The 26,358-nt window shown below is 40.8% G+C and overlaps 3 protein-coding genes and 1 long non-coding RNA gene across 4 annotated transcripts; 3 read left to right on the top strand and 1 right to left on the bottom strand.

The window, feature by feature from the left end:
* The first annotated feature begins 3,965 nt into the window (after positions 1 to 3,965).
* LOC103720037 (premnaspirodiene oxygenase-like) lies at positions 3,966 to 6,019 on the top strand. The gene is made up of 2 exons (XM_008809557.4): positions 3,966 to 4,872; positions 5,251 to 6,019. Exons 1-2 carry the CDS (start codon positions 4,000 to 4,002, stop codon positions 5,917 to 5,919), a joined length of 1,542 nt encoding a protein of 513 aa, XP_008807779.2. The 5' UTR covers positions 3,966 to 3,999; the 3' UTR covers positions 5,920 to 6,019.
* A 5,284-nt stretch (positions 6,020 to 11,303) lies between these two features.
* On the bottom strand, positions 11,304 to 13,965 carry LOC103721854 (pyrophosphate--fructose 6-phosphate 1-phosphotransferase subunit beta-like). The gene is made up of 5 exons (XM_026810318.2): positions 13,616 to 13,965; positions 13,333 to 13,494; positions 13,042 to 13,163; positions 11,624 to 11,677; positions 11,304 to 11,476 (listed from the first exon to the last, which is right to left on the bottom strand). The coding sequence occupies exons 1-5, from the start codon at positions 13,791 to 13,793 to the stop codon at positions 11,375 to 11,377; spliced, it is 618 nt and encodes a 205-aa protein (XP_026666119.2). The 5' UTR covers positions 13,794 to 13,965; the 3' UTR covers positions 11,304 to 11,374.
* A 6,997-nt stretch (positions 13,966 to 20,962) lies between these two features.
* LOC120110060 lies at positions 20,963 to 22,039 on the top strand. Its single transcript, XM_039124006.1, has one exon. The coding sequence runs from the start codon at positions 20,963 to 20,965 to the stop codon at positions 22,037 to 22,039; it is 1,077 nt and encodes a 358-aa protein (XP_038979934.1).
* A 230-nt stretch (positions 22,040 to 22,269) lies between these two features.
* LOC120110199 lies at positions 22,270 to 25,101 on the top strand. The gene is made up of 3 exons (XR_005510969.1): positions 22,270 to 22,741; positions 23,855 to 23,904; positions 24,937 to 25,101. It is a non-coding gene; the product is annotated as an uncharacterized LOC120110199 (long non-coding RNA).
* The last annotated feature ends 1,257 nt before the right edge of the window (positions 25,102 to 26,358 follow it).

Here is a 26,358-nt window from a genome sequence, read left to right as displayed (position 1 = left end):
TTTTGTAGAAAAAAATGTGATTGTATGTGATAATTAGAATAGTCTCGAGTGTGCAACACCTTATGCTAGCTTTTTCATCATAATATCTCCAACAGTACTTTCTTTCCTTGGAGAAAAGAAATACAGATTAGTTCACAGGCATCAAAGAAGTTTATATGGGAAACTTTGGTGAAAGGTCCTGTGTGCTTATATAATCAATTGGATCCAGTGAGAGGGTAGCTACCAAACTGCATAAGCTTCCAAATCTTGACTTAACCTGCTTAGCTTTAGCAGGAGTTTGCTCTGGATTGAAGATGATTGGGAGAAAGGAAGTGAAGTGAAAGGCTGGGCCAAGGAGAGGGAGAGAAGCACTCATGCTTCTTCAAATTCTCTCCCTGGGGAAGCAACCCTACCTAAATTGTGCATACATAGAGATGGGTGCCATCCACTTAGAGCCAAGGAAAAATTCTGTGTTGAATAGTCTTCAGGGCAGCCATGTGATTACATTTCTATCAGGTTATGAGCTATATGGCAATAGTCAAGGGTAATATATGACCAGCATGATGCCACCTCATTTCATGAGACAATTCCAAGTGATCTGATTTCATTTCTCTCTAGTTTCTTTTCCACCACAAGCTCGCTTAGATATTTCTTTGTAGAACATCGACATCCAAAGTTCATTAAGATAATGATAAGAGTAACAAAGAGAAGATGCGAAACTAGGAATGGAGCTTGGATTTATATAAATATTCATGTATTTTTTTGAAAGAATCAGGCCCAAGAATCCAACCCATTTTTATTTTGTCAAGTATAATATGTTAAGCATGATGCCTCCATAGTTTCAAATTTGGTCTCCAATTTCTTTTCCCATGTACTTGATTAGATTTTCATTAGAAAGCTATTTGTCAAAGATTTATAAGTATTCGTTTATTTTTTCTAGGAAAGCACCGCACAAGGATCTAACCAGTTTATATAGTAAGATGATGGAGAGCCATTCAAATACAGGCTAGGTCAAAATCACAGAACACCCATTACAACAAAATGATGGAGATATATATTAAGCTCGACTTTCCAAATAAGTTTCATAAATAGTCATCTATTTATTTAAAAATATTTTAAAAAATAGAAAAGAGTTACATGTCTAGATTCTCAAAAGTTTTTTTTTTATAGGATCCATTTTCATAATATTTTTTAATAGTGCAACAGACCTTACCTTCAACCCTATAAGTAGATTGCACACCCTCTAGAATTGTATGTTATGCCTAAGCCTATCAGCACGAGCCAAGCACATGACAGATGGCTGCGTATTCCGAAGGATTTGGCCTATAAGAGATGCAAGATGTGCCTGAATTTCTTGTTGCCAACCGATATGCATCAAGGCTGGTAGCTAGTGATTAAAGATAGAGCAAATGGACATTAAATTTCATCACTGTTGATTTCATAAGTTAATAATTATTTATGTTGGTGGTATAACTAACATGGTTGGCTACAAAGTCACTGACTGAATTATTTGATCAGCTGGGTCCTAAAGTTTTGAGCGCAAGACTATCAGCTGCAATATGTTATAACATCCTGAAAAAACAATTAATTTCCATAAATGATACTCCTTTTTTTTGGCTAAAAAAAAGGGGTAGGGAGGAGGAAGGGACAAGCCCACCCCCGCGTAGCAGCCCCCACTGAGCCTCTGCCCCGCTAGGAGAATGTTCGATGCGGGCAGACAAGTTTTACTCAAACTCTCCCCACCTAAGGATGAGTACGTCACACCTGACACTACCAAAGCTACCAGCGGACCAATAAGCGCTCCTAAACCTTATGTTCAAGCAGTATCACCATATTTTAATCGACGCACAGGGCGATTCAAACTTGGAACTATGTGGTTAGGAGACAACGCCCAAAACGATACTTCGTCAGTCAATTATTTGGCCAGTGATAGCTTATTCCACACGTTCGACTAATGCTTATTCCAACGTTCGACTAATTCGCATTCCAATTGATAGTTTTGTGTGCGGCCAAAGAAGTACTGCCTTCCACGTGCCAAAAAAATAACGATGGCTTCCAAAGAAAAGTCTTTCATGTGGAAATTTTGGAGCATAATTTATTGTGTTTCTTTAATGAGATGTTGTGGTTGAAATCTAGCCTGAGGGTTACTACGCCGGAGGAGCCGCCAGGCAGACTGAAAAAAGGGCACCATTTTTTGTGCACCGGCGTACCTACACAAAGTCTCACCAGTGGATTTCGGTGAGGACCCTCCAAAGCTTAAGTTAGTGTGGATCTTCATTGGTCCAAAAATCCCCAGGCATTACCTGACGTGGGCTATTTATAGTCCCAGCAAAAGTGCCCAGGTGGCAAAGGTATGACCCATCCTCATCATGGGAGGAGATGGTTTTGGCCAGGTGGCGTGCAGTTAGGGCTTGCTTGAGGCACACAGTATGAGCTGTTCTTGTGAATGGCATGGCGCTGACAGAGGTGGCAGGGTACGGCCTTTGGCAGCAAGGCATAGCTCTGATCGACGGGTAGTGGAGTGGCTAGCAAGCAAAGTATGGCGCGATGAGGTTGCAATGTACGGCCACATGTGCGGGCGTAGGTGCGCGTGTGGATGCGATCGTGGGCGAGGTCGGACTCGCTTGGAAGCCGCAACATATACTTGGCGAAGTCAGCTCGGTGAGCATTGAGGTCGGGCCACTTGGGGGCCGTGACATGTTTGGTGAGGTCGGCTCGACAGACTCTAAGGTCGGCCTAGCCTCCTCGGCTTTGAGGTCTGCTTGGTAGGGTGCCCCGAGCTCGAGCCAGGGCGTTATTGCCTGTGGTCGATGGGGCATCTTCGGCTCTTGGTCGACGTTGCAGGACGCCCCAAGCTCGGGCCCGGGACGTTACTATGTTACCTGCGATTGACGGGGCCTCTTCGGCTCATGGTCGACGGTGTAGAGCGCCTCGAGCTTGGGCTCGGGACATTATTATGTTACCTGCGGTCGACGGAGCCTCTTCGGCTCTTGGTCGACGCTGTAGGGTGCCCCGGGCTCGGGCCCGAGACGTCATTATGTTACCTGCGATTGACGGAGCCTTTTCAGCTTTTGGTCGATTCTACAGGGCGCCCCGAGCTTGGCTCCAGGACGTCATTATGTTACCTGCGGTCGACGGAGCCTCTTCGACTCTTGGTCGATTCTGTAGGGCGCTCCGAGCTCGGGCCTGAGACACCATTATGTTACCTGCGGTCGACGAAGCCTTTTAGGCTCTTGGTCGACATTGCAGGGCACCCTGGGCTCGGTCCCGGAACATCATTATATTATCTGCGATCGACAGGGCCTCTTCGGCTCTTGGTCGATCATGCAGGGCACTCCGAGCTTAGGTTCGGGATGTCATTATGTTACCTGCGGTCGACAGAGCCTCTTCGACTCTTGGTCGACGCTATAGGGCGCCCCGAGCTCGGGCACGGAACGTCATTATGTTACCTGCAAGAATCGCTGCTGCCTACTGGTCATGGCAGTGAAAAGATCCGGTCGAGGTCGGCTTGGCCTTCGGCGAGGTTCTAGGTCGGACATGACCGAAGTCTGGTATGCTCGGGGCTAAGATTTGTTTGGCCAAAATGGGGTGGTCTGGAGTAGGACGATCCATTTTCCCCCAATCAGTTGGGTTCTTCACATGGCCATCAGTTTCCCTGACTACTAGTCTGTCGTCACTTTCTTGAACGCTAGCTGGTCAAATAAACGTGCACGATTCATTTCAATCGAGTAGAACCATATCAGATTTCTGAGTGCATGCAAGTACCGTCTTCAATTTCATCCACAAAAAATGGAAGTCCCGTCTTCCACAAGCGCAAAGATGCCGTTGCCTGTGGAAGTTTCGGGCTTTGTCCTGTTATACTAACGTCTAGTCTATCGTTGAACACCAGCAAGTCAAATTAACGTGCATTATATTTTTCAACATATCAGAACGTTGAGCCTTAATTTGTCAGAATGCGCATGCTTATTTATAGACTCGGATTTCCATTGTATCAAAGCAGCAGAGCACTCAGAAACCCCTATGATTTCAGCCATGGAACTCCACTTTCCTTCCGCAACCATGAGACCTTCCTTCCAATTCCGGGCGGGGAAGCTGCCCCCAAGCCCCCCCGAGAAGCTCCCAGTCATAGGCCACATCCACCACTTGCTCGGAGCTATGCCACACCGTGCTCTTCGCGAGCTGTCCTCGCGGCATGGGCCTTTCATGCATCTCAGGCTCGGCCAAGTCGACCACATCATCGCCTCCTCCCCGGAGGCTGCGAGAGATATCATGAAGACCCATGACCTTGCCTTCGCCTCTCGGCCTCAACTACTCGCTCCTTTCGTCATGTTCTATGGTGGCAAAGACATTGCCTTCTCTCCCATGGGCGACTACTGGCGGCAGCTGCGAAGGATATGCATGCAGGAGTTACTGAGCCCGAAGCGCGTCAAGTCATTCAGCACATGCCGACAAGAAGAGATGTCGAACCTTGTGGAGGCAATCTCCAAGAAGAGCGGATCTCCTGTTAACCTTAGTGAGATGCTTCTCCTGTCATCCAATTCCTTTATCTCAAGAGTCGCATTTGGCAAGAAATGCAGGCATGGATTGAGATTTATCACAATAATGAAGAAAGCGCTTGAGGTGGCCTCCGGTTTTAGTATAGCTGATCTTTTCCCCTCATGGAGTTTTGTCGACGCTCTTACTGGAATTACCTCGAGAATAAAGAAGGCTCGCCAAGAGATTGATGAGATCCTTGAGGAGATACTCAAGGAGCACGAAGAGAAGAGAGAGGGCATAAGCAGCAAAGAAGATCAACTAGAGGAGGAAGATCTTGTTGACGTACTTTTAGATGTGGCGGAAAATGGTGAACTTGAAATCCCACTCACACGCACCCACTTGAAGTGCGTCATCTTGGTAAGTTTGCATTTGACCTGCTGGGGAGACGAGAGGAGCCCGGTGATAGCCCTTGCCGTTGCCTCCTCGTTTCCTTAATTAACTCAATCGGGCTTGGGCTGTAGTATGTCGGCTAAGAGATTATGTGCAGTATATGTATTATATAAATAATCGATCTAAACCTGAGCCCAGCCCGTTTTAATAGCTTTGTTCAAATTTCATACCCGGTCTAGCCGACCAAGCTTAAAAGTCAGGCTTAGGCTTGTCTGAAATGATTAGGCTCAAGGAGTCTGTTTGACATTTGAACAGGTCTAATTTGCATAGATATATTGATACCTAGAAAACAGAAATCTGGATGGACATTGTCCCTAGTTCTCATTTTGTTTTTATAATTTTTAGGATATGTTCGTTGGAGGGACCGAGACAGCGTCGACAACCTTGGAATGGGTGATGGTAGAGCTAATGAGACACCCCGAGATGATGCAGAAAGCTCAAGCAGAGGTACGACAAGCTCTAAAGGAGAAGGCCAACATCAAAGAGGAAGACATGAGTGAACTCCACTATTTAAAGCTAGTGATCAAAGAGACTATGAGGCTACACCCTGCTCTCCCACTACTACTGCCGAGGTCCAACAGTGAAAATTGTCAAGTAGGTGATTATGAAATTCCAGCAGGTACTCGGGTTATCGTCAATGCATGGGCTATTGCAAGGGATCCAAGGTACTGGGAGGACCCGGAGAGCTTTAGGCCAGAGAGGTTCGACGACAGCATGGTGGACTACATGGGGAGTAGCTTTGAGTTCATGCCTTTTGGGGCAGGGAGGAGGATATGCCCTGGGTCTACGTTTGCGATGGCCCAAATGGAGATAGCTCTCGCCTACCTCCTTTTCTACTTTGATTGGGAGCTTCCAAATGGGATGGAACCCCAGGATCTGGACATGACCGAGAGCTTTGGGGGAACCACCGGCCTAAAATCACCCCTCTGTTTAGTTCCTGTTCCTTTCAAACCATCCGAAAATGGGACCATGTTGCCTCATATTAGTATGAAAGCCCCACTGAACTATTACTGATAGGGCTTTAGGAGATAGTACATTATGTTGCTACTTGTTGTGGACTGGAAGAATGTATTCAACTCATAATGTTGTTAGCATGATGGATCTTGTTTTAGGATACTGGCACTCTTCTCCCAAAGATCATGAATTTGAGATGGTATAAATTAACAAGAAAATGTGTCATATCCTCTTTGTCAGATAAGCAAATAAAGTTTATGACAAAAATACATAGGAGTACAATGTATAAATTATAAAAGGCATTCTTTAGAATTTCACGAATATACAAACTATATGAACATATCGGATGCAAGGTGTAAAACATAATTCCATCAAAAAAGAAAGGTGTAAAAGATGACAAAAAAATAATCGAATAGGTCACGGTCATACAAGAAAATAAAGGGACATGAGATTTATTTGAAAATTTTCAAAGAAGAAAATAAACATTGGAACATGAGAAATTTGGCATCCCATGCATCATCCATGATCTATCAACATAGACACATGCAGACACGTGATGGGATTCGGTCACTACTTTATCTTGGATAATATTTGAGGGAGAGTACTGCTTGGCACACCCTCAACGAGTGCCAAACCAAGCTTTTATGTGTCATACACGGGACAAGTATTTTAGGAAAGGTTTCATTATCCATTTAAATCACTAGAAAGTAGGCTAAGAGGAACCCAAAACTTGCTTCCCTTAATAAGAGCCATCCATAGACAAATGGATGATTGTGACTGGTCAAGAGCTGCTATATTTATTTTATTTAAAATTATAAGTTCGCCCTCTCCCATGTCTTTTGCATCTCTAAGGACTTTTGCATGTACCGGCTTCCACTTCTTTTTCTAAGTAGACTTCTTAATTTGATGTAGGATTTAAGAATCTAACATTAGTTGTATTCTAAGTTGGATTGACACTTAGTGATTGATGAAGAAGAACCAAGAAATACATCCTTCCATATTTCCAACAACCCGGTCTTGAACAAAAGAGCCCAATGTCAAGCTTTAATCTTTTTTTATATATCTTATTGCTTTAATTACAGCTTAGTTAATTAGTTAATGATGATCAGCCGCCTACGTTTTTTTTCGATACCATGTAGAGGAAATTATGGTTTAACCCCCTCAACTTTTTTTTCTCTTTCATGTACGCCTTCCAAATCTTTAAGGTATTGAAATGACTCGCATGATATTTCCATCCAACGAACTGTTGAACAGGCTTCATGTGAGCTTTAAAATCTATGAAAAAGACAGAAATATAGCCTGACCTGCTCCAACAAACCAGTCTTTAACAAAACAATCCAGCCACCAAGTTTTAATTTTTTTATATATTTTATCAGTTTAGTTATAACTTGTTTAATTATTTAATGATGATCAGCATTCGATTTGCGCATGGTGCCAAAATTGCTATTGCACATATGTTTCACAATGCTATATACAGAAGATTATAGTTTAACCCCTTAACATTTGTCATCTTTCATACGTTCCTCCCATACTTTAAAAATTTTTAGTTACAGCCTTTAAATTATGCAAATAATCTAATGTGATACTTCTCCTGCATTAAATAGGCTTCACATGAATCTTAAATCTATGAATTATTTTGAAATGTCCTTGACATCTAAAGCATAGAGGGAGAATGGAAAGCAGGAAACCTCCAACCTGCTTGCCAATGCCGGCCTTCCCTGCCTCTCCCTGTCTCCTATATACCCCCCTTGCTTTGGTCTCCTCAGTAGCCTCCTTTCAATTTGTCGTTGCTCTGTTGACTCCCATGCCATCTTGCTTCACCTCCATCACCACCCCCACCCTCTTTCGGCCTTTTTATCCTCCAAGTCGAGTGTATCAGTCCTCTCTTTTAATTTTTGAAAGTCCAACACCCACTCAAGTATAAGCTTTCCTCATCATGTTACTATATATCATTTTTGTCAATATGACTTATTGCCATATAAGCTAGTCTCACATCTACTAAGAAAAAGGGATCAAGAATCAAATGGGCATCACTCTTGAGATTTGTTCTATGGTCCAAAAAATTCGCTCACATTCGGGAAGCATTGCTAGGCCACAAAGTTGGCTCTTGCCATGCTCCACAACAACTATACTGGATTCATTGCTCATAAGATATTTTCATGAAGAAGATATTTTGATAAAGATCCCATCTTTTTCTAACTCTTTTAGTTTAATCTTAATTTGTGTTCCAAATTGGCTATGAAACAAAATTGGCAAATTGGTTTGGGAGCCTTTGTTGGAGTCGACTGGGGAACACACCAAGAGAAAGAGGGAGGAAGGGACCATATGCTGGGTCCACCTAGAACATAGAGAGAAAAGAAAGCGAGAGAGAACGAAGAGGGAAGGTCTTGTTAGAACAGAGGAAGAGGAGAAGGAAGGATAGTGGGTTGGTGATGACGGTGGTGAATAACAGCCGAAGCACTGGTGATAGGTGATAATTATGGACGATGGCATGCAGACAACAAAAGGAAAAAGAATTGAGTGAAATGACGGATCTTAGAGGGCTTGAATTTAGTTAGAGCCTTATCTTGTTCGTCGGTGGGTAGGGTTTGACGTCGGCTATTGGGCACCGAGGAAGGACAGATGGAGAGGGAGGAAGCAGGGCAATTTGGCTTCAAAATAGGAGATGAGGCTTGGAAAAATGGTGCAGAGGAGGATGATTGTAGGATATGGGAGGCTTTGATCGATGCAATCCAACAATTTTCGACAATAAGCAAGCTAGTAACAATAGTCCTATGCAATGTACGCCAGCAAGAGGGAAATCTGGAGGGTGGAGGGCTAGTACCTCCACTTTGGGGAGATTGAAGCCTTGGCATGGTGAGGGAATCTCTAAGAGAAGAATAAAAGAAAGAGAGATAGAAAAGTTTCTAGTCGGTGATGTGGTGCCTTGAGGGGGATGGAAGGACTTCAAAAAGAGAAAAACATAGGTTCTCCTAGACTAATTCAACCCTTGGACCCTGACTTCCACCAGGAGTCATCGATAGTCGGATTTCCATCAAGAGTCCCTATGGTGCTCCCACATGCGAGGAGTACTTGCCCAGCCTATAAGCTAGGATGTTTTGGGTTTCAGGTTGGCATGGATGGCCTGAGGCTCATACAAAGCTTCATGGAGTTATAGCCATTTATGTATACCTTCAAGGTTTGGACTTTTTTTTGACAAAGAGGAAGCTATTGATGGCTAGTTTGCTACCTTTTGAATGGCTTGGAGCTCTTATAGAGATGTTGAATAAGGAAGGAATCATAGGGGAACTGCCAACTTTCTAATCATGTACACTTGATCCTTTTTTTTTTAAAAAAAAATAAAATATTATTTAATTGGCTCTGTTTATTTACAATTGCTTTATGTACTACCAATATAGGGTATATAGTAGTGACCAAGGTAGTTGAGGAAATTATTTAGTTAAGAAGTTTTTTCGGTGCGCATAGTTCGAGTCAGAAAATGACTATCATCTATTTATGATAGCTAAAGTACTATTTATTTGACAAAAGATCAGATATTTTACGAGAAGATGAAATACATTGGTATCAAGTACCATTTTGTTCTTGATGTGTAACATAAGATGATATTGTTATTAATGGTACTGAGGATAATGTTATATTGACTAAGCCTCTAGTAGTGGCCATGTTTAAGCATTGCTTAGATTTGATTGGTATATGGAGCACTTGAGATTTATCCTTTGGAATCTTATGCGAAGAAGGTGGAGAGACATTTTACTATTTTGTGATGTTATCAAGCCAAGGTAGAGATTTGTTATATGTACCATGAATTTCTTGTTCCATCCTGCTCCATAATTCGGTTTGACAAATTTTGAGAGGGAGAAAAAAAGTTATTGGGAATTTTTTGTGTTGTCTATGGTGGTATGGAGGGCTTGGGCTATAGAAGGAGTTGAAAAATGGCGCCACTGGCTCTCTCATCGATGTTGATCTCAATATTGATTAAAAGAAAGGTAAATGGCTCCATCTACTAAGAAAAGGATAGAAGGAGAGAAAGGGGGAAGAGAAGAAGGGGGAAAAGAAGGAAAAAGGTGGGAAGATGACATGAAGAAAGTAGGGGGAAGAAGGGAATGAAAAGGGAGAAAGAGGAGAAATAAAAAATGCAGTTGGCCAAATTTGGCCATTGGATGTCCAATTGTGGTTGTCATCCAATAGATTAGGTTGCCAGCAAACAAAAAGGAATGAAGAAAAATGAGGGGGAAAAAAAGAAAAAAGAAAGGAGGGAAGATACAAAGGAAGAGAGGGAAAAGAAAGAAGGGAGTAGAAGAGGGGAGGGGGGAGGATGGCCAGTAGTTGGCCAAGGTTTGACCAGCCACCAATGTGTGAACAATAGGAGAGGGGGCTACAATTTCTAAGAGGGAGAGTTGAGATAAAAAAAAATCTTCGGAGCTTCTCTTTAGAAAGACCTAGAGAGAGAAGAGTTATAGTTTCATTGTTTTAAGGATAGCTATCATACCAAAAGAAGCATCAAATCTTCTTGAAACTTCTATTTTTAAAGGATATGCCCATTAAAGATGCAAAAAAGGACGGCTTTGCAGCAACATTTCATTGAATCACACGCTTTTGACACTTGTAAATAGGGGATCAAAAGATAGCAGTACTATAGCCAATTACAAATGAGAAGATTGTAAGAATTCTTGATATATTTATCATCTACCTTTAGAGTTTTGGTTTAGTATTATTCTTTTCCATTGTTTTAGCTTAGACTAGTTCTGATTCGTCCTTGAATTGTCTTAGCAGTGTGCACATTAAGGCGATCAAGAAGCGCTTTCTTATATATTGGAAGTAGATCATAAATTCTGCTTTACCGGGAGTCACTACAAAAGAAATAGTATTTCCCGGCGCTTTCTAGAGCTTTTACCGACGCTTATAAGCGTCAGTACTTTCTAATCCAACGCGTCCAAAAGCGTCACGAAACTGTCGGGCAGGTGGGCGTGGATAATTTTCGTTCCGACGCTTTTTGCCTGCGTCGGCATTACCTTACCTTTACCGACGCTTTAAAGCGTCGGCAAAGGCTTTATATCCGACGATTTTAAGCGTCGGCAAAGGATTTATGCGTCGGTGTGCATGGGATTACCGACACTTTTATGCGTCGGCGTTACCTTACCTTTACCGACGCTTTAAAGCGTCGGCAAAGGCTTTATATCCGATTACCTTTACCGACGCTTGAAAGCGTCGGTAAAGGCTTAAAATCTTCTTATGCGCCTGTGCCGGGATAGTGTTATTGCCAACGCTTTTAAGCGTCGGCAATAGAGATTTTTTTTTAAAAAAAATCATAAAAAGAAATGTGAAACCTGTATACAAATTTATAAAACAAATTTTTCCAGCACAGCAAACACACAATATTATCCCATCACAAAAGTCACATCACAAACAAAATTTTTTATTAAAAGCTAATCATATTATCATATTTGATTACATTGTACTTTAAAAATATTAAAAACATACATAGCAAATTCCTAAATAAACAGTCTACGAGGTCTCAAGGGTCGACGGCATCATCATCTCTACGAGTAGAAGTATCAGCAATCACAACAAGTCCATCCAAATCAAGTTTCAAGGCTGTCTCTTCAGCTTGCTTAAACTGATGCATATGAACATAAGAGAGCATCAGTCAGTTAAAAAATGAGAAGAATGAAAATTTAAAATCAATAAACAGGGTAAAAATGGCTCACAATAGATACTGCATTTATTCAAGAGGTATTTGTAGATACATATAGACAATAAGCACCTGTTCTGGAGTTTCAATTTTGTCCCTTCCACTGCAGATCATATCAAATCCACCCTATTTTCATATCAAAACCACAAAATTGAAGTCAAATAACTTACTTCCAAAAAAAAAAAAAAAAAGATGCAATTATAAACTACATAAAGGTCATTACTGTTTAAGTAAATGCTTGCATGAAACAAGTGTGCAAGGAATCAACGTACTGGGTGCTACCTGGCTAAATATTTGTATGCATAGGCCACCAACTAGACTGTAACTCAACAGTCAAACAGCTGATTAGCATTCATAGCATGATAGCACATGGTGTTGTATCAACAGAACCACTAGCACAAATAGGCATGAACAAATATGGAGCACCACCACAATTACCGTTATGGAATGTTAAGATGAGCAAATTTTATCTGAGGACTATGTTGAATAATGCAAGAGTACATTTGTTTCTGATACTCCGTAGTTTTACCTTGATTACAAATACATCATGTCTTTCCATATACACTTTAATAGTTTAGTTTCCGTGCTGCCTTCTCAAAGAATTTTACGTTCAAACAATAACTTTCGCAATCTAGAAGTGAATATTTTCCCTTCCTCTCCAACCAATGTATGTTACTTTTCATTTCAATAAAAGCACCCAATAATTCACACTTCTTCGATGTTTATTATCTAGCCCCTTTGGTTTTCACAGCAATACTCACATGTCATGCCAACTTAAAACAATCATGGACAGTCCCAATCATGATAAGAAAGGTAAAAGTTTGCCATTAGGTTCACAGCCAGTTGTTAAAAAAAAAAAAATCCAAACTATCAAATGGATCCAAATTTGATATTCACAACTGCAAGTGCATCACTTGTTTTATCTAAAGGTAGTGCTAAATAGAAATGCTTGGAAAAAGAGGATTAAATAGAAATGCTTGCAAGTGCATCACCAATCATTATGAACCATCACCAAGCTTATTGGAGGCAACTGAGCCTCACAGTGTCAAACCAACAACAGGGAGCAAATCTATTGTATTTTATTGGCATCATAATACTTAGGTACAATATTTAGGCACAATGGCATTCCTTACAAACCATAAGCTTTACTTTGCACAGACTAATCCTCTTTTTTTTTTCTTCAGTTTTTTTCTCTATTTAAACTTACAGATTCTGGACAACAGTAACAAAAAAAAGCTAAACATCTATTAAAAAGCAAGCAAGAAAGAAAGACCACAAATACTCCTATCCAAAACTAGGTTAGAAAAATCAGCATCATCATTCCTCAAACATATTTTTTCCCATAAGATTATTGTCTAATCAAGGTAAGCACGTGTGAATAGTATATTAATGTGAAATTCAAGAGAGAGAAGAGGGAAAACGGTCTATAAACCCTGTAGCATAGAAAGATGCGGTTGGTTAATCCAGAACTATTAGGGCGAGCCAGATACCTGATTTCTATAAGGATAGATGTACTCTGAAGTGAGCTCCATGTATTTGCATTTCATGATCCCTGCTGGACCTCCCTTGAATCCGTACAGCGTGCTCCCCTTGGCTCGATCCTGCAAGTAATCTACCATGACGACAAAAAAGATGAGGAAACCAAGAAATTAATCCATCACACAATCAACCAAAAGCACACCAAAAAAAAAATCATCCATGACCACAAAAGGATATAGAAAGAAATCAATCAATCAATAAGGGGTAAAAATCCAAAAGAAACAATGAAACGAAGCGCTCACCAAAGATCCCAGAGATGACATTGTGCCCACCGGGAGCCTGGCCTCCAGAGAGCACCACTCCGACCTTAAGACTCCTAGCCATCTCCGAAGGAGCGGAACCCGTCGGAACTAGCGTGGCGGAGGGCTGGCCGAAAAGATTAGGAAACAGCTTCTTGATCTCATCTGCAATCGATATCGTCACAAGCATGACAATCAAAACACAGACCATCATTGGCCTCAGATCGATCGATATAGATCTCAATCAAGTCATAAGGGGGAGAGAGAAAACAGGGGAGACAGATACCGGGGTTCCCGGCGGCGGAGCTCAGAGGGCCGTCCACGATCTTGAAGGGTCCCCTAACGACGGAGGGGAGGGGGAGGGAGTGGTTGAGGCGGCTAGTCTGCACCTCGCTGTACACCGCCGCGAGGCGGCCGGGCGACGGCCCCTTGCCGCCGTTGGCGAGGATGGAGTTCGCAGCCATCCGCGGAGATCGAGAAAGATGATGAGATGAGAGCAAGCGACGGAGAAGATATATCACTTTGTATAGTGTGCTTACGGTCCTTTTATAGCAGGGGGAGAGGGAGCAGGGTGGGATCGGTTAGGGTTATCGTCACGGAGTTATCCGACGTTATATGATCAGGATTCAGGGGGTGAGGGAGAAAGTCTAGGGCTCAAGCCTCGAGCTATGAACCACCAGTTATATGAGCGGAGGTGAGGCAACGCTCGATCTATGAACCGGAGAGGAGGGAGGAGGCTTGAGGGAGAATCGGGAGGCGGAGAGGCGGAAATGCTAGGGCTCGATCGGGTGGGTACTCAGGGAGGCGGAGAGGCGGAAAAGGATTCCAGGCTAGGGATCGATCGGGAGAGGAGGAAGCTACCGACGCTTCTTTGAAGCGTGAGGATATGTGGCGCTTGGGGTATTTTTTCCCGATGCTAGTGAATAGCGTCGGCAAAAAAGGGTCGGCTTTTTCCACATTTCCTGTAGTGAGTGTTATCTATAGTGTTTCTTGATGTTTATTTTATTTTCTAACATATTTTTAATTATAGTTTCATATTTCAATTATGATATAAAACAAACAGTTGGAGGATAGTTGGGAATTACATGAAGTGGCTTCAGCTCGATCAAATTGGCAACGGCTGCCCGTACGGGCTTCCTTCTTGCATGTGAAACTTGCACTAATTTTTTGCATCCAAGGAAGACACAAAGAACTTTCAATTATTCTTTGTAAGTGGGAACTTATGGGCAATGAATTTTTCATCCAGCTTTGTTGAGGTTGCGGCCAACTTTTTGTAGAAAAAAATGTGATTGTACGTGATAATTAGAATAGTCTTGGGTGTGCATGATATCTCCAACAATACTCTCTTTCCTTGGAGAAAAGAAATACATATTAGTTCACAGGCATCAAAGAAGTTTATATGGAAAGCTTTGGAGAAAGGTCCTGTGTGCTTATATAATAAATTGGATCCAGTGAGAGGGTAGCTACCAAACTGCATATGCTTCCAAATCTTGACTTAACCTGCTTAGCTTTAGCAGGAGTTTGCTCTGGATTGAAGATGATTGAGAGAAAGGAAGTGAAGTGAAAGGCTGGGCCAATGAGAGGGAGAGAAGCACTCATGCTTCTTCAAATTCTCTCCCTGGGGAAGCAACCCTACCTAAATTGTGCATGCATACAGATGGGTGCCATCCACTTAGAGCCAAGGAAAAATTCTGTGTTGAATAGTCTTCAGGGCAGCCATGTGATTACATTTCTATCAGGTTATGAGCTATATGGCAATAGTCAAGGGTAATATATGACCAGCATGATGCCACCTCATTTCATGGGACAATTTCAAGTGATCTGATTTCATTTCTCCCTATAGTTTCTTTTCCACCACAAGCTTGCTTAGATATTTCTTTGTAGAACATCGACATCCAAAGTTCATTGAGATAATGATAGAGTAACAAAGAGAAGATGCGAAACTAGGAATGCAGCTTGGATTTAAATTACCAGGTCAACTGATTTGGTGAGATATTATTCGGAGAAATAGGTAATTGGTTTAGACTTTACGATTACATGTGACCATGAGGGCTCATTTGGTTGGGGTTCATCTGGTATGAGAAAAAAAAATCTATTGTCAGATTATCATGTTTGGTATGAAAAGGTGATGAGAAAGATTGTAAAATAAACTGTGCATCTCATGCTTATTTTACCAAAAGAGAAGGTAAAATAAATACTACTAGAAAGATGGTATTTTTTTCATATTTCTAATTTTCGATCTAACGATTTATTTTTTTTCCAAATTAATAAATTAATTATGTGGTTGTATTTAATTTATTTACTTAATAAAAACTTGAAAATACTTAAATTTATTTACAATAATAAATATATTTTTAAATATTTGTATAGTTAATTTAAAAAATATTTATTAACTCATGTTAATATATTTCAATATTCAAAATAGTCCATATTAATTGCCTTCATATAAGTGGATCATTAATGACCAACAAATGGACCCAAAAAAATCATTACTTGAATTGTTTATTCAAAGATATTATTGAAAATTTGGCGATAATTCTTATATAAGATTACCTTTAACTAAATATAGTATTTTTTTCTGGTGTCAATTTTTAGAGTAATTTTACCACCAATTAAATGTGGTAAAATTAATTTCCTCCTATAATTATTTTTTCAGATAAATCACTCATTTTGAACAATCATCAAATTATCCCATAATTTCACATGGTAAATGACTTGGGAAATAAAGTGGCATGCTTGACAGAAGGATAAGTGTGCAAGATACTCCACGAGGAATACTTTCTCTACTTATAGACACCCCACGGGTCCACGTATTACATTCAATGCATTGATCTCTTAGCCTCTACAAATTCAAAACTTTATCAATATCTCTTCTTGGAATGAATCTGATCTTTGGCGGAAGGTGGGGGAAGGTTAAGCATTGAAGATGTGTCCACATTGCACTTAAAGCTTTATTCAATGCTAGAACCGCGCGTATAACCCCTATAAATTAACATAGGTTTGCTTATTTATAGAGACATGTCCTCATTGCACTTACAGCATCATAGTGCTAGCCATGTGTCATGCCCCGACTTAAGATCATGAACTGGAGGTTGTGTCAACTACCGCATATTTATAGAAAACTCTCTCCACAAGCATGCAAGATATCTTATCACGATATTATAAACATACAGTGGTAAAACCTTAAATGATAATATTCAATTTTATTTCAATAACTAACTCAAAATTTAAGTGTCTCACAATTCTAACAATATTCTTACGTAGTCCATCAATTTAAATAAATTCTAATCTAAGATAAAGTGCCAAAGTTCTGCTAGTCGCTTTTCTATATTGAAACCTCCGTCGGGCTAGTTCTCTGAAAATGTCAAAAAAATAAGAAGTCGTATAATGAGCTAAACAACCTAGTTAGTCAGGCGTTTTTAACCCTCCACCTTCAGAAAGCACCCCCCTATTCTCCCTTCATCTGGAGCTGCCGTAACTTGGGCTCATCATGCTATACTCGCGGGGAAGGAAAAACGAGCAGTTTACGCTTTAGTAGCTACCGTCAATATCACTTTAGCTAAATAAATCAGACAATTAAATAGATAATAATTTATAGAAATTAAACATATATGTACTATCATGTGAATCAAATCTTTTTTAAAAATCTATTTTTTTTGCTCATGGATTCTAATTCGTTCTATTATTCAATTTATCTTATCAATCATGAACTATGACCACATCTTTCTTGTGGCAAGGTCATAACACCATGCATCTTCTTACAGTGAGCTGAGCATCTTCTTGTAGCAAAGTTTTTCAGAATCGTGTATCTGCTTGTGGTATGCTGCGCATCATCTTGTGACATAACCTTCAGGACGAATAATGTGTTAATGTATTACTCTTTATTGGCAGCGTCCTCAATATTACCAGGTCGAAATTCAAATAGTTTTAGGGTCTTAGAGTTCTAAAATTGTGCGGTGTCAAAATCAAGCAATCATCTCTATAATATGATCATATATCATCATAATATTCCAAAATAACATATTCAATAATAGCATACTATGCATCAAATTTATGCATCATGAATAATACCACTCAAAATTCATGAATATAATAATTTTATAATTTTCGGTAAATTTAGAAAAAGTGAAACATTACTTACTTTGCGAGCGAATATAAAGTATCAGTCCAATCAATTTTAAATTTTTTTTGAGATTCTAGTATTTAAAAATTATATTTCCATCAGAATCATGATTATTCTAAAAATAGAAATTCTAATTCTAATACCCTCATAGGGCTGACCTAATAGAAGTGCCCGACACCTTGGTCGGTCCGATCAAAGTGAAATTCATCTGATCATGCTCGCATTAAAATACAGGAGTTTCAATAGAGATCAGGAGGGACCAATTCTAACAATGTCCGAAAAGGGCCTGGTGGGGGCTGGCATGCCATCTGCCGAACATAGATCAGGTCCCTTCACCAAGATTGATCCAGAATCATGAAGAGAGGTGCCATGCTAGATCCAACATCTTTAGAAAAAGAGTAGAGAAAGAGAGTCTAGGAGAGAGAAATAAGAGAGAGAAAGGATGGTGAAGAGAGAGGAAAGCGAGAGAAAGCAATCTTCTATCTCTAACCAAGGAACATGAACGAAGAGGGTGGTTGTAGGTGGTGCTCGGGGTTAGGAACCTACGGCCGCCCGCTGTAGATGGCCGTCGAAGGCAACTAGCGGCCGACGACGAGGAAAAATTCTCCTAAAATAAGGGTTTCACTGTCTTATCTCATGGAATCAAGACGTTCTGGCGATCGGAACTCTGACCAAGGCTACATGCCGGTATGGAGAAATGGAGGGAGGCCTCGGCAACAAGAATCGATGGCGGAACCTGCCGAAATCAGAAGAACAAGGGGTTGGGTTCCAAAAATAGAGGAAATAGGGCATCACCCTTTTTCGTCAAAAATTTGGTGATCTTTGGCTAGAACCGAGCTTCTAAAAGTTACAGAGGAGGGAGAGAAGAGTTATCCAAAGATTGTCAGGTTCTTATCTGACTTTCGACGGCGTTCAGGCATGGCAACAATGTCGATAGCATATGGCGGAAGGGATCAAAGAAGTATCCGGCGATTAAACTCCGATTGGAGCTAGTTCTCCAGCGGGGGTGGAAGGGAGGACGGGGAGGAGCTCTTAATAGAGTTCGACTGCCACACGTGCTAGAATTCTTTTTTGTTTTTTTTTTGGATTTAGGTGAAAAATGGTTGGGCCGGTCAAGCGGACCAGGCCTAGTTTGCTGAGTTTGACACAATGGAACTCTAGTTTCCTTGCCCTTCATTTCCTCCTTCCTCCTCTTTGTAGTCATAGTAATATAAGTTAACCAAATCCACAACAACACGAAAGTTGCCTCCAAGCCCATGGAAGCTTTGTATCATCGGTCATCCTCCACCACTTGCTTGGAGTTCTCCCTCACCGTGCCCTCCGAGAGCTTGTCGCAGCGGCATGGCCCTCTCATGAACCCAAGGCTCGGACAAGTTGACCAAATTATCGTCTCCTCCCCGGAGATGGCAAGAGAGATAATGAAGACCCACGATCTCCTCTTCGCCTCGCGGGACAACAACTAGTTTCCAAGGTGTTCTATGATGGCACTGGCATTGTCTTCGCACCCTACGGTAGCTACTGGCGGGAGCTGCAGAAGAGATGCGTTCTCGACCTACTGAGTGCAAAGCGTGACAAGTCCTTCAGCACATGCACTTCGGCAAGAGATGTCCAACCTAGTGGGATATATCTCCACAATTCGCCAGTTTATCTCAGCGAGATGTTTCTCCTGACATCTAATACTGTGACCTCGAGGGCGGCATTTGGTACAAAGTGCAAGCATAGGCCGAGATTCATCTTAGCAAGAAAGCGCTTGAATTCTTCATCGGATTTAACGTGACTCATGATCCATTCCCCTCGTTGAGCTTTATTGACACTCTCAGGGGAGGTCCTTCAAGGTTAGACAAATCTCACCGCGAGATGGATGAGATCCTCGGGGAGATCATCAAGGAGCATGAAGCAAAGAGAACAACCAAAAATAGCATCAACCGGAGGCAGCAAGAGGGGAAGATCTTGTCGACGTTCTCTTTAGGCTAAAAGAAACTGGTGCTGGACTTGAATTCCCCCTCACACTGCATCAAGGCCGTAATCATGGTCAGTATGCCAAACTATGCATCTAGCTTGTTCTATAAAAATAAATAAATAAATAAAAGGCGCGGCAATACATATTTCTCCAAGTACTTATCATTTTTGGTTAAAATATTTAGAGCAAAAAAAGAGAAAAAATTATATCTCTGTTTCATTATATCATATACTCATATGTAGACTCCATATTAAAAAAAATATAATATTGACTGATATACGATCATGCTAACAAAGAAAAATATTATCGGTGATACATGTTGTTTTGTAATCCCTAAAATCACTCTAGCAAAGACACACTAAGAAAAAAAATATAATTGATACAGAATCATGCTAATTAAAAAAATATTATGGCTGATGTAGGTTATTACGTGATCCCTAAAATTATACTAATACTTCTCCTCAAACTCAAGATAGTATTGTAGGTGCCAACTTGGGTTTGGAAACTAGATCACGAATGTACCCAGAAACTAATGTACTAGATCAAGAGTTGAAGTAGCAGCTTAGAAGCTGATTTGAACTAGGAGCTGACATAGCAACTCAGAGGTCGATGTGGTGTAGAACAAGAGCTGACATGGTAGCACAAAGCCTAATGTGGCAGAACACTAGCTGTTATAGCAGCTCAGAAACTGATGTACCAGATTAGGAGTTCTCATAGCAACTCAAATGCCGATATGACATTAATGCATCCAGCTGATGTGACAATATAGAATTTGATATGACAGAAGAGAAGCTGATATAGCAGTTTAGAAACTGATGCGACAAATTAGGAATCTAATACAGCAAACTGATGTGTTCGGTAATGCTGATGTAACTAACCGATGCAGTAGATTAATGCGTCCATTGACATGACTAACTAATATAGCAAACTGGTTTCTGTCAATGTGTCTGACTGATATGACAAACTGACGTATTTGCCGATGTGGTTGATTGACTTGGCTGATGATGTGGTTGTAAGAAGACATATAAAAAATGACAGTTGTAGCAAGGATAGAGCTCAGAGAAAAGACAAACGAAGGTCGAAGATCCTCGTACATGGAGGCACCATGGAAGAGGAGCAATAGATCTCGAACTGAATGGTGAAGGAGTCAAAGGCAACAAAAAATTGAAGATAGAGGGAAAGGGGCTGAGCGACGATGAAGAGAGACGACCAAAGATCTGAAATTGAGGAGAAAAGCGGCAGAGAGAGGCCATGAATCCTTAGCAAATAAAGAATCTTCGGATATTAATCTACCAGAAATAGAGGATATGCAGATCTACTAAGAAATATGAGATCTTCGAATGTTGATTGATTAGAAAATAGAGGATCTATGGAGAAACATAGAATTTGCAGATCCATCAGAAAGCAATAGGTTTAAAAAAAAGAGTAAAAAAAAAAAAGTAGTTTTAGCAAGGGAATTGGGTAGTTAAGTCTCGTTCAATTAAATTCGGCATATTCAAAATAAAGAAAATTAGTTAATTAAATTATGCTAATATTTTTGATAGGTGAAAATGAGGAACAGAGAGAATGAAGTCTTGGCAAATATTGCAGCTCGGAGGAGAGGAGCAAGAGGGAGAGGAGTTGCCAGGCAGCCAGCCGAGCAAACTCCTAACCCAGCTGCCACCCAGGCCGATTTTGCCGGAGCAAGTCAGGTGATGACTCAGCTCCTTCAGATGCAGCAGCAAATGCAGCAACAGATGCAGCAGCAGATGCAACAGCAGATGCAAATGCAGCAGCAGGTGCAGCAGCAGATGCAGATGCAGGTGCAGGCCACTGTTCGACCTGCACAGTCCATTGAGTCCTACTATGAGCGATTCCGTAGGCTCAACCCACCTATGTTTGATGGTGGAGCTGACCCTCTGGTTGCTGAGACCTGGATTCGGGAGGTAGAGAAGATGTTCAAAGCCTTACAATATCCCGAAGAAGTGAAGGTCAGATTGGCTATCCCTATGCTGAAGGGGAATGCAGAGTTCTGGTGGACGGCCATTGAAGCTGCACTCGAGGGTGAGGATGATCTACCAACATGGGAGGAATTCAAGAAGATGTTTTATGACCAGTATTTCCCTGAGTCAATTAGAATATCTAAAGAAAATGAATTTTTATCTCTAAGGCAGACAGATAATATGACTGTGCTAGAATATGCCAATAAATTTACTGAACTGGGTCGGTTCTGTCCTCAAATGATAGAGGTTGAGAGAAGCAAGGCTAATAGATTTGAGCAGGGCCTGAGGGACGAAATTCGATCCCGGTTGTCAGTTTTGATTTTTACCAGCTATGGAGAGGCCCTGGAGAGAGCACTGAAGGTAGAAACAGATCTGAAGAGGTCAGAGAAGGAAAAAGATGATCCAAAGATATCCAGAATGATTGAAAGTCATAATATCAGGCTAGGGGACACTGAGGGTAATGCAAATAAGAAGAAGAGATTTGAGGCCTGTACCTACTGCGGCAAGCCTCATGGGGGGCCTTGTCTTAAGAAGATGGGAGTTTGCTTCACTTGTGGTCAGCATGGACATTTGGCACGGGACTGCCCAAATAAAAAGAAGAATGACTCGGAACCTGTTGAATATGGTGCTCGGCTTTTACATTGATTCAGCAGAATGCTAGTGCAAGTGATCAAGTAGTGACAGGTAATCATTCTAAAACAACTCTATACATGATTATGCTTAATTGATTTCTCTACTCCTATGTAACCATTAAGTTTCTACCTCTTTAGAATGCATATACGAAGGATCAAATCAGTCTTTAAATGTAAACATCTATCTTAAGAAAGTTAATCTTATAGATGCTACGAAATTAGGGCTAATACAAATTGATATTGAGGTTTGAGCCTCTAAAGAGTTGACTAGATCAGAGTGCGCAGCAGAAATATGGAAGAATGTTAAATAAAAGACTAAGTATTTTTGTTTGTTTAAAAATTAAGAAACGTTAAATTTCGAGGACGAAATTTTTTTTTAAGGAGGGGAGAATGTAAGAATAGGCCCCAAAAAGGGCTGAAGCCGGCAGGCCCAGTCGACTCCAGCGTGCGTTACGAGGGCGGAGACATCGCAGCAACTCCACAGCCTCTTGAGTGGCCGTGGATTCCGCTCAACCGCCGCGAGCATCGCGGTGGTGAGCAGGCCACGACCGTGGTGCATCGCCTTATAAAACATCAGAGAGAAGAAAAGGGGACTCCAGATCTCATCTCCTCCCTCAGAGAGCTTCTTTCTTCTTGTTTCTCCCGGAGATAGGCTTTCTCGAACCCCCAACCAGTGCCGTCGGAGAAAGTAGCCGCAGCTTCTCTCCGGAGCGAGGTAACTCTAACCCCTGTTTTATTTTTACCTCATGTTAACAAGACTAAAGAAAAGAAGAATCATATATAGAGAGAGGAGAGACGTACCTGTGGTCGTCGGCGTCCAACCCTCGGCCACAGGCACCGCCCGGCTCGGCCGCGGGCCATGGGATGCGGGACGCCGACGCGGCCACGGACCGCCGAAGCGGCCCTGGGCACAGCCACGGGCATGACTGCAGGCATGGCCGCGGGCGTGACCGTGGGCGCCGCAGGCCGGCCGCCGAGCGTCGTCGGCCGTTGCTCGTCTCTCCCGAGCCCCGGTAAGGGGTTGTTCCTTGCTCTAACCGTGGGAGAAGAAGGGAAGGGAGAAGAGAAAAAAAAAAAAAAAGGAGAAGAGAAGAACAAAAGGAAGAAAAGAAGGGAAGAAGAAGGAGGAGGAGGGAAAGGCCACTTAGCGGTGGATCCTTGACTGCGGTGCCGCCGGCCTTGGGGTTGGCCCCTCCCGAGAACTCCATCGCCCTCCCTTGATTGCGGGAGAAGATGGGGAAGGGAAAGCTTCGGGAAGGAGATGAAAGGAAGAGAAGAAGAATAAGGGAGAAGAGAAGAGGAGGAGAAGAAAAAGAAAGAAGAGAGAAGGAGAAGAAGTTTCGGGAAGGAAAAAGGAGAAGAAAAGAAAAGAAACAGGGGAGAAAAGCAAAAAAAAAAAGAAAAAAAAGGAAGAAAAAGAAAAAGAAAAAGAAAAAAAAAAGAAAAGAAAAGATCCTAATGGATCTGGCTTAATGGGTTGGATCTGGGTTCAGATCTGAAACTAGTTAAGCCCAAATTGATTTGAGTTCGAACCCAATTAAGCTGGGTTAGTTCCAGCAGACCCAATTGAATATGAATCAGGCCCAATTCAAGCCCAATTCAACTAATTTGAGACCAAATTGGCCTCGGGTTGATCCTGACTCAAGCCTAATCCTTTAATTAAAAGCCCAATTGACATACGTGAACCCAATTTGGTTCTAAATCGAGCCCCAGGGCTCCAAATTAGGTAAATTAGACTTGAGATCCAAGCAAGTAAATTCATGTTATGATAAATTAGAAAATTATGAAATAAATAGGAATTAATGTGACCCTTATGTGATTAATTTAGGTGATCAAGGATTTGTCACCCGGACGTAAGAAATTGGAAAGCAAATTGCTGTAAGTAACCCTGGCACCATCTTATTGATTTCCAATTTACTGTTTAATTGTAAGTATGAAATTATGAAATTGTATTTGATATGCTATATTTTCTCAAAATTAGGATCAAGTATATGATTGCATATGATTCATGAGTTTGATTAAAGAGCATCCTTCATGAATATTTAATATTGTATGAGTTATGAAATTATGATTATGTTAGACTGCATAAAAAAATGATATTTGAGGCATGTTTATGCATTTTAAATTATATGATGTCATTTATCATTTTCCAACCTATTTATGATGCTTATGATTTATGAAAGAAAAAGAATAATGATTTATGAACTCTCAGATTGCTATGTACGGCCCTCGCCAGCGGGTTATAATAGCTCGGCAGACGGCCCTCGCTAGCGGGTTATAATAGCTCAGCATACGGCCCTCGCCAGCGGGTTATAGTAGCTTGGTGTAGACCCTGCCAACGGGAAATAATTGTTGGTAAAGATTATGGCCCTCGCCAGCGGGTTATAGTAGCTCGGCATACGGCCCTCGCCAGTGGGTTATAATTGCTTGGCTTAGACCCTGCCAATGGGAAATAATAGTTGGTAAAGATTATGGCCCTGTCACGGGTAATAATAGTGACCATAGCTGCACTATTATCTGAGAGCACGAATTTCAAAGCATGAATGATGATAAGTACGGATTTTAAAGCATGAATTATGATAAGTACGGCTTTCAAAGCATGAATTATGACAAGTACGGATTTCAAAGCATGAATTATGACAAGTACGGATTTCAAAGCATGAATTATGATAAGTACGGATTTCAAAACATGAATAATGGCAAGAATTTTATATGATGCATATTCATATTTATGAACTTTTATTGCTTTATGACCTGATTTGTGTATATCATCTATAAAATGCTTTATTTTGCCATAACCGTTAGCTTCTTAAACACTGCATTGGCATAATTATGCTTGATCCAATAAGATAGTACTTGGTTACTTACTGAGCTGTGTAGCTCATATCTTTTTATCTTCTTTTTCTACAGAGGAATAAGATTACTAGGAGCAGGAAGCTTGGTGTTATTCAGGGTTGGGGTAACTGAAAATATTATATAATAATTAAATTTTAGAAGTTCTATACTGTTCCAACTTCATGAACAATGTTATGACATTAGTAAATGAAACTATTTATTTTCATTATGAAATTTTAAGTGGCTTCGTGTTATTGTGTGCATAAGATTGCAATAGCACGGCCGTGTCATGATCCGGATTTGGGGCGTGACAGATAGATCGACAATGAGGGTCTTCAAAGATTCTAGACACGGCAACGACGGCTACATCAATGACGGAAGAGATGGTGGCGACAGATTAGGTGATCGGAGGCTCTAATACCATGTTGAAATATTTGTAGAAAAAGAAAGAAAAAAAAAAAGAGAAAAAGGATTTTATATCTCTTTTTCATCACATTCAATACATCTTAAGGGTTATATATATTCGTGTGCAGACTCTATATAAGAAAAATAATATAGATTGATATGTAATTATGCTAATAAAGAGGGTATGCCTTGGGGATCACCTTTGGTAAAGCCCAAGTAGAGATGGCCCTATTCCACCTCCTCTACTATTTTGATTGGAAGTTCCCCAATGGGATGGGCTCTAGGGATTTGGACATGACAGAGTCCTTTGGCGCAGCTGTGGGCTTGAAGCCTCTGTGGTTAATTGCTACTCCTTACATACCCATTTGAATGATATATATAGCTGAAGTAATTAGATATTGCTTTTAGGGGAGCAGACCATGTTGCCTGATACCTATGTGCACTATTGCAAGCGTGCCTTTGTGTTTGTGATATAGGAAATTATCATGTCTTTGCAATTAAAATAATGCTTTTATGGAGAAACAAAAGGGTTGGAAATAAAATAGTGCTTTTTTAGAAATACAATAGTGTACTGTAATTGAGAAATCTGAGGATCGTGCATGGCTTGCAGTCACTATATATATATATAGTGCTCTATTTTCTCAAAAATCCGTGAATACAAAAAATGAGCGGCCATATTAAGTTTGAAATTCAACCACATCAAAACACATAAAAAAATCAATAATAGTACCTGATTTGAAGTCCTTTTTTTTGTAGAAATTTGGATATCTCCTCTTGTTTAGTTACAATTTGTCTGTTGTCACTTTCTTGTGGCGATAAAGAAGCTGCAAGAATTAATATGTGGCTGTAGATAAGGTTGTAGAGCAAAAATTAGAAGTTGGACACCCAGGGATAGGCATGTGTATGAGTATAAAAATGTAAGCTTAGTATGATCATGAAAAGATAAAATGTATTGTTGAAGTATATGAATCTTATTGAAAGTAAATGTCATGAAGCTTATCAGTCTAGATGTATCATATTTTGTATAATTTAGTTGAACTGAATTATATAATTTTTCTTGATCCAGTTCTATAAAATAGATTTGTTACTTAT

The sequence above is a fragment of the Phoenix dactylifera genome, chromosome 3, assembly GCF_009389715.1.
Source record: "Phoenix dactylifera cultivar Barhee BC4 chromosome 3, palm_55x_up_171113_PBpolish2nd_filt_p, whole genome shotgun sequence".
Taxonomy (NCBI): domain Eukaryota; kingdom Viridiplantae; phylum Streptophyta; class Magnoliopsida; order Arecales; family Arecaceae; genus Phoenix; species Phoenix dactylifera.
Note: the sequence above shows the minus strand (reverse complement) of the source record. Positions and strands in the feature narration are given on the sequence as shown.